An 8,646-nucleotide genomic window follows, 5' to 3' on the forward strand; every position below is an offset into this window, starting at 1 on the left:
TTTCTCATAGAAGAGAGTAAGAGGAAATCCTGGACTGATGCCGAGGAAACCTGTCGCGAAAAGGGCGGCCACCTAACATCCTTCCGAAACATAGCCGAGTTTCATGCCGTCAGGAGTGAAGTCTTTCTACTTTCCACGTACTGGCTGGGTGGCCATCGAAATAGTGAGGACGAATTCGTGACGGCCACCGGAAATAAAGGATCGTATATTAAGTGGCATTTAGGACAACCCAACAACTTCGGTGGCGATCAGAACTGCGTTTCCCTGAGCCTATTACGCATGTTTGATACGCAATGCGATCATGCCAATCACTTCATTTGCCAGCTGGACACGGTTTAATAAAGATAAACAACTTATGTACGTATGCATATACCTATACATAATTATGTGTCAAAAGAACTGTTTTTGTGCAAGCACACTCTTATTGGGTTGAATTGAAAGAACTAATGAAATGCATGCCATTTCAAGCAATATTCAAATAAGATCACCTCGTACTTATTTTGGCGGGTAGTACTTAAACGCGCACTGGAGAGCGTTTAGTGTTCGTTGTTTGCAGATATACAGAATATGCAAAGTACATTGAATACAGAACGAGGAGACTTCTAGTATTCTGCAAGCTAACAAAACGAAGGCGATACTGACCAGGATCGAGGCTTTGCAGATGTCGATCTGTCCATGTCCGTCTGTCCGTCCGTTTGTGCGTCCGTATAAACGTCGAGATCAGGACCTATAAAAGCTACAAAGTTGAAACTGAGCATGCAGACTCCAGAGCTATAGCCGCAGCGCAAAGATGATGACCCATTTGCTCACTGGTATATATATTCCACTGGCTCAAGAATATATATACTTTATATGGTCGGAAACGCTTCCTTCTGCCTGTTACATACTTTTCAACGAATCTAGTATACTCTAGTTCTCTACTCTACTCTAGTTTACTCTACGAGTAACGGGTATAAAAACAACATAAACAAAAATTTTGAACTATTGAACTATTCCTTTCAAAAATAAAATATATTAGCAAAGTAATATTATTTGTATAATAACATTTCTTGTATATTTTTAAATACGAAAACAATTTCTCCAAGTATGTAAGGTATATATGCCTGCCAATCGATAGTTCGCCGCACCCCCGTTAGTCGGCGGAGAAAGCTTTTCCTTCTGAGTCGCCGCGCGCAGCTGGTTGCCGTTCATTAGAAAGCTTTCAGTTGTCTTCGGGCTCTCTCCAGATTCAGTAGATTCGTAGCGCTGTGAAGAGGCAGAAAGAGGCGGAAGACGAGCGAGCGGAAGAAGAGCCACCTGATACGCTTACGCTTACGCTTACCTTGTAATTCAATTAAGTGGAGGAAAATGCTGAGGTACGCGGTAATTGCCTGTGCTGCACTGGTGGCCTTCGCGGGTGCCCTGGAGTTCAGTGATTGCGGATCCAAGACGGGCAAGTTCACCCGGGTGGGCATCGAGGGCTGCGACACCACCAAGGCGGAGTGCATCCTCAAGAGGAACACCACCGTCAGCTTCTCCATTGACTTTGCCCTGGCCGAGGAGGCGACGGCGGTGAAGACGGTAGTGCACGGCAAGGTCCTGGGCATCGAGATGCCCTTCCCGCTGGCCAATCCCGATGCCTGTGTAGCCAGCGGCCTGAAGTGCCCGCTGGAGAAGGGCGAGTCGTACCGCTACACGGCCACCCTGCCGGTGCTGAGATCCTACCCCAAGGTGTCCGTGCTCGTCAAGTGGGAGCTGCAGGACCAGGACGGAGCGGACATCATCTGCGTCGAGATTCCCGCTAAGATTCAGTAGGCAGCGATGGCCCACCTCTAAATTAACCTCGAAATACTGAGGAGAGCGCGCTGAGCAGTCCGGTTTTTCCTCTCCATTGTAATCTAATTTAAAATAAATAAATTTACACTTAAGCCAGTAGTTTTGAAACCAAGCGTTACTGAAAATATTAGTAATCAAAGCATTTTATGTGACAGGTACCGAACTAATTATTACAGTTGTAGCTCATGTATCATGTATCATGTGGAATGACTAATCTGCAAAATGATCTGCAATCTGTGAGCGGAAGCCTCAAGTTCAGAATTTTCACTCCTTTTGTAATCAAATTTGATATGATCTTTTGTGCCGCTCTTTTTGTAGGCCTTTTTATTGTCATTTCCTTTTATTCGCTTTGATTGCCTCTTCCGCTTTGCTGAGAATGAGGAGAAGGCGGAAAAGTAAAGAAATGCTTGGTGCCACGACAAACAATTCAATCGACCCTCGAACGTAAAAAGTGAATAATCTGCTGGCTTCTTTGTGTCTACGATGTGTTGATATCAGTGGGTTAATTTCACTGCACTGAGCGAAATATACCAGTTGGCATACCAGTTTATTAAGGCGAACGAAACAGTGATATCACATTCTCAAGTTTCATATGTGACTCAGAAGCTGGAATTCATACTCATATAAACTGAGCGCCTTTATTCAATGGGTTGCCTTGGTTGGGAAAAAGTGCGAGATGGCCTTGGGATACTCTTGCAATCCTGAAACTTGACCCGATGGCTTATCTTCTCGCCCTCCGTTCACTCATTGTGGCATTAGCAACTATAGTACATTGATATACCAGCTCCAGGGTAGACTCCTCACCGACGTGGCGATGATAATGATAATAAGCCAGATGCTCTATCGGAATCGAAAACAATGCTCGTCAGTGTTTTGGTTTCGTTTTCGATTACGCTTTATAAAGTTCGCACTCGGAATCGCATTCTCGCGAACAAAGAATAGCCTGATAAGACGCCAAAAACAACTGAAACATCGCAGAAATAGGCGCTGGCTGGTTGTGGGTGGTGGTGGGTGTTAGTGGGTGGTGGTGGGTGGTAGCAGCTGAAGGCAAGTAAAAACACAAATCAACTGCAGCAGAGCTTTCCATTTCGTTTTCTCAATTTCCATTCCTTTTTCAGCCAAAACACACTCACTCACACACACACACACTGGAACTCCCGGGCCATATGGCCATATGCAAATAATGCGGGGGGCGGGGTGGAAAAAGGGGGTTGGGGTGGGGAAAGGTGGGTGGGTGGTTGGTGCATCAGATAGAATTATCCGCAGTGCGCTAGCACCGGTATATTTAAGCAAAGAAATCGCTTTATTACATTCACTTTGCGCCACGAATCGCTCGAAATGCAATTCCGCCTGTGATTCGGTGTTCGGATTTGGGTTTCCTTTCCAGAGTTCATTTTTTGTGGTCTTAAAGGCAGTTTCATCCGGCTTGTTTGCATAACTATCCCTGTATAACTTCGAGCTTTTGGTGCAAGTTCCTCAGTATGATATGATATATATATGATATGGAGCTGCTAAAATAATACCAGTTCCATTGTTATCCCCTTTAAGCCGTGATAATAGCACCGATTTTTGATCAGACTTTTATGAGCTATGCACACTTACTTGTATTTCCCAATCCCAGGCAGTGACTTTAGCTTTCACCTTCCGGTTAGGGCTTCTGCAAGTCAGCTCTGCGAGGAGGGAGTCCGCTGGCTGCGATGTTCTCACTTGATTTACATATGAATCCGCATAAAGCACGGCAGTCCGAAACTGCAAAGGAATGTGGGCCAAGCCCCCGAGTCCATCCTCTTAACCCGTAGAACGCCGCCCTTCCTCTTAACCCATCTGCAGACGCAGCTGACGTTTAAAAACTTGACACAACGCTGCATGCAAAAGTGGGCGGTGGAGTGGGGATGGGGATTGGGATGGAGATGGGTGTGGTGGCCAGGGGAAATAAAAATGGGAAATGAAAAGAAATGTAGGCGGATGTGGGTACACTAGAAAAAACAGCACTATCCTGCCAGAAAAGATGTACAGAAAAATGGAATGTCCTGGAAATATGTAACTATTTGTAACTAACGTATAAAAGGATGCATCTTTAAATGCTATTAAAATCGAAATGTTTCCTGTACGCTTTAAAGAACTGAAGCACTTTTCTCGTGATTTGCTGGTTCGGCATTAAAATGTTATTATTTAAGTGGGTCATGTGGCTGGGCGGACGGGCATTGTTTAATTTTATTTTCCGTGCATTCCTGCATATCTCTGCTTCTGGCCGCATATCGTATGAGTTAACCCACCAGGCGCCATGCCATGCCACGCCCCACTCCCCACAAAACCCGCCCCCTTGTAAGCCGCTGTGTCTGCACAGAATTTCTTGCATAAATAGCAGCATGTGCGGAGATCTCTCTTTGTCTGTGGACAAAAATGAAAATGAAATGGGAAATACAAGTAAAAATAAAAATAAGGATGAAAACATTGCTGCACTCGCTGCATTTAAAGGCAAAATGCAACTTCCGCCCCCAATCGAATGTTAATGTTATATGAACAATTTTCGCTGCCATGCGGTTTGCCGTTGTAAATAAATTCCAGAATTCCGGCTCTGGCCATGTCATTTTTTGGTCACTGCACAAAGCGAGTTTCTTGCAGGACTCTGCGGCATTTAATTCCGTTAATTACGAGGCCCCACTTTAAGGGGGGACTGTGGGGGGCTGCTAGTGTCGCCCCATCTGCCGCTGACAGTCCGGCCAACTTTGTGTTTATTTTCGTTTTCATTATGTTTTCATTATATTTTTCGCCGTTCGCACTCTGAAGTGCTTTTAGTGTACTCTAAACTTTAAATTCGTGTGGGCAAAATGGCTTGATTAATTGTTAAAGTTTGAGCATTGTTTGTGGCACATGTCGTAGCAGAATTATGACCGTAATAATTAGTGGGATATTGTGTACATTTTACCATGACATAATGCTTTAAACTGATTTGATGCCCCAATTAGGGGCATTAAGAAACGCTCATGACAAAATTTCTTTTCGTACAACTGATGTTCGTTTATTGTTAAAATCTTTTGCTCCTACTCACTTTCATCTCAATCTTAACGAAGCATCGGAATTTTTCGAAGGATTCTACGCACTTATCAGCATCTTCGATGGAATCGCAGTCGTGCTTTTTTTTTGCATGTTTTTCCTTCATTTTCTCCAATATGTGGGTTCGCTCGAAGATGCAGTTTACGAAGCACTTGATATTGTGAGTTTTCTTTTTCAAACGGTAGTTCCTTATAAGGTCCAGCGCCACCTTCCTATGGACATGGTTGTCCTTGGCACACTCGTTCCCAATTTTAATTTCGTTAGGCTGCAAATATGGTGATATTTGGAATCTACTCGTTTTCGTATAGATGTTATAGATAGATACCTCCTTACTGGCCAAAACTGAGAGGCCAAGCAGCAGAACAGCGGCCAGCAACAATTTCATTTTGTAGATACTTTTGGATTGCAGCGTGCAGGTATCGCAGCTGCACCTTATATAGAATCATTATTCACGCTAGTTAAGGATTATTAACGGGTTACTCTCAATAATGCATAGGTAATACAACCTCAGTGCCAAATACCAATACAATCTATTTCTAAAAGTGTCATAAAAAGTCTTAAAATTTCAATATACAGTACCATAGTGATCAAAGTGGCACGCAGCTACTTTTAATGGCTTTCCAGCTCCGCAGCACTTTTAATCCCTTGTTACTTTTAACAGTTGCACATTTTTTGTGCTCCTGCTGCGGTTTTTGCATTTAAAATAAATCCCATTTGCTGTCAGAGGTAGCTGCAGCTATCTTAATTATTTGCATATGGCTGGCATTCGTTGTTAACAGCATGGAAACACATTGAATGCCATAACTACAGCCAAATGGCCAAAAACTGTAGCCAGGCATGGGCCACGAGTTTGCCACGAGCTGTCAATTCTTCAGCGGATTTTTTCTTGTACCGCTGTCAGCTGAATCGCGAAAAAAAATAGCAACAGGAACAATCTGCAGTCCTGACGCTGACAGTTATGATATGGCAGGACATGAGGGCACAAAGGATGCCAAAGGATGGCGCTGGCAAAAAATTGAAATTGCATTGCATTGCAATTAATCAAATGGCGAAACAGATAGCTTAATTTGTTCACTCCCTGCCCCGCAACAGAACTGCAGCTCCATTGTCCGTTGCATGTCCGTTGCTTGTCCGTCTTTTGTCCGCCGACGTCATTAGCATCGTGATTACCTCTACATTTTTAATGCGTTTTCATTTGTTTGCCCACATGTGGAAATTATCCTGGAACGGCAGCCATGTCGCCGCAATGAGCGCGATTAAAAACAAATTAATTTTAAATTAATTTTTCGACAAACAAAGGCTTGCTGCCTAGAGCCTCGAGTACATACCTAAAGATTCTTCATTGAAATGCCTGGGTTTACTGGTTTTTAAATGTTAAAAGCATACTTTGCTATTGTGACAATGATCAAGTTGCGTTTTATAGAATGTTTGATGATTGAGTGATTAAGTGACAGTCTTACTGCATCGATTTAAACGAGTTTTCAGAGTTCATTGATACCAAGTACTTGCCTTTGCGTTTGGGTAATTATAGTGAACATGATATGGAAGCCGCATTGCACAGCAGCCAGGGCAAAAGATATACTGCTCTCCCATTTCAGCGCTTTAATGATAAAGTTATTTGAACAGGCTTCGCCTGTAAGGGAAACGCACTACTCATTAACATATCCGATTTTTCGAACTGTTTCCGCCACGCATACTAAGTGGGAAGTCAAACTGCATTTAAACTTTGTACCGAAAATTTAAATATTGAATTAAGCACATACAAATGGGCCGAATGAATTTTTGGCTGCCCTCCTATTGACACACGCGGCGTATGCGCAATATTTAGTGCACTTAGAGCACAGCCATTTGCATAATGAGGGAATGATACAAAAGGCCGTTGCGTCCCAAAAACCATGAACACAAATAGACATAAACAAAGTAAAAATGGCATTGGGTTGTGGGCCATTCGCCCGAAGAGTTGTTCAATTAATATGCTTTGGTCCATGCGGCGTATGCGTAATGCCAAAATGCCAAATGAGGTAAAATGAATAGCACAATGGTTTCAGTAAATAAGAGCATAATGCTGTGCTGTATTCAATGTTTTTTTGCGGCTCCTATTGATTTCCTCTTCCCATTTCTGGCAACCGAAAGCAATTAAAATGTGCTGCGATACATTGTCAATGTGGCTGAACAGGTTAGGATATGAAAATATATTTTCTAAGAGCTTCACTCATTTGTCTAGACAGACAAGGTCTGGAAAGATAGCCAGACTCACCGACACGCATATGCAAATTTCCATTAAATCCAACCCTTGAAACTTAACCCCCTGTTGCCAACCACATTTCACTGCCCCGCGAGATTTCAGAGCTCCAGTGGAAGCGTCCTTCCATATAAATCACATAAATATTCACATTTATTTTCATTCGCAACGCTTTCGCCTATTTTTGTTTCATTTCGCTGTGATGCCAACACCAAAGAGTCCTAGATTTACATATTCATTTTGCTCCACATTTCAACCTTTGTTTGCGCTCTGTGTGATTTTTTTAGCTGTGCAAAACGCGAGTGGTGGCACTTAAAAAGTCGTTACAAGGTGCAAAAGTTTTCTATGTCAAAATATACAGTCGGCAGGAACAGAGACAATGACACTGAAGTGCGGAAAATACTCGTAGTAGTGGAAAACGCTGTTTCATAGTAGCCTGCATATGTCAATGGTAACGCAGAAAAAGGAAAAAGGACGACGTCGATTCTGACCCATTTAGGCTTTCAGAAGAGGCCAGCACATAGTATACTCGTATCTGTCATCAATTTGAATGGGGGGAAAATGAAAACAGAAATTCCCATTTAATTGCCCAAAACGAAAAAATAGCAGACAAAGTTTAGAGCTTTTTCGAATTTTTCCTTTGCCAAACACTAAGCACAGATTCAGCCGGGAATGTGAAATTTTGTAGGACGAAGTTTGAACCGAAAATGTTCATAACTTTTCAATGGCGCTAATATTGAGTTACCTCAGCAGAGATTTAACTTCAATCAGGCAGAAGTCCCGGCAATCAATTTCAAATTTATCCCGCTCTCATTTGCCTGGGCATGCATTACTCATGATCCATTCATTTATTACACCTATCGGCAAACTACACAAAATTGACAGCCTAATGATTTGTTCATAACTTTGCCAATGGCTCTTTACTTAACCAAAACTTAGACGTAGGTTCGCCAATGGTTAGCAAATGGTAATTAGAAAAGTTGGGCTCATGTGTGTTTTACTAAGCTCTGGGGGATTAAATCAAGCCGGAAAGTTTATCGTACAAATTATAGGGAGCCCGAATGCGATTGGATTACCGAAATGGAAGCAGCATAAATAATTTGCCATGAAAGTATCCTTTTGGGGTTAGCAATATGGTCAAGTTGAAGTGCTTGTGAAAGGAACAATCCTTTGTATATTTTATTAAAACACATGCTGTTTATCGTCTGTGATAACAGACTGAAGAAAACTTTTGTCCAACACCTGTCTTTGACATGCTAATTTTCCACAATTTTCCATCTCAATTATCCACATATATTTTTCAACTCGGTCAACCAATTCGGACAATTTGAGCATGCATATTGTATGGGGCTAGAAAACTGTCAACGACTTTCACACTTTCATTGAGCGTCTTGCAGCCACATCGAACGGACATTTCAACGAATCAAATATGCCGACAAACTCCATTATTGATAGAAAGGTAAGTTATCTTCGGGTGTATTTGTTTAAATACCTGTTTGCACACACGCACAAACAAACAAACAAGCAATCTG

At 42.4% G+C, this 8,646-nt stretch overlaps 2 protein-coding genes across 2 annotated transcripts; one reads left to right on the forward strand and one right to left on the reverse strand.

The window, feature by feature from the left end:
- Positions 1 to 1,189: 1,189 nt before the first annotated feature.
- Positions 1,190 to 1,907, forward strand: LOC120458483 (NPC intracellular cholesterol transporter 2 homolog a). Its single transcript, XM_039646144.2, has one exon. It carries the CDS (start codon positions 1,348 to 1,350, stop codon positions 1,792 to 1,794), a length of 447 nt encoding a protein of 148 aa, XP_039502078.1. The 5' UTR covers positions 1,190 to 1,347; the 3' UTR covers positions 1,795 to 1,907.
- A 2,904-nt stretch (positions 1,908 to 4,811) lies between these two features.
- LOC120458484 lies at positions 4,812 to 5,297 on the reverse strand. The gene is made up of 2 exons (XM_039646145.1): positions 5,198 to 5,297; positions 4,812 to 5,137 (listed from the first exon to the last, which is right to left on the reverse strand). Exons 1-2 carry the CDS (start codon positions 5,255 to 5,257, stop codon positions 4,844 to 4,846), a joined length of 354 nt encoding a protein of 117 aa, XP_039502079.1. The 5' UTR covers positions 5,258 to 5,297; the 3' UTR covers positions 4,812 to 4,843.
- Positions 5,298 to 8,646: the final 3,349 nt, after the last annotated feature.

Source organism: Drosophila santomea, chromosome 2L (assembly GCF_016746245.2).
Source record: "Drosophila santomea strain STO CAGO 1482 chromosome 2L, Prin_Dsan_1.1, whole genome shotgun sequence".
In the NCBI taxonomy this organism is placed as follows: Eukaryota; Metazoa; Arthropoda; class Insecta; order Diptera; family Drosophilidae; genus Drosophila; species Drosophila santomea.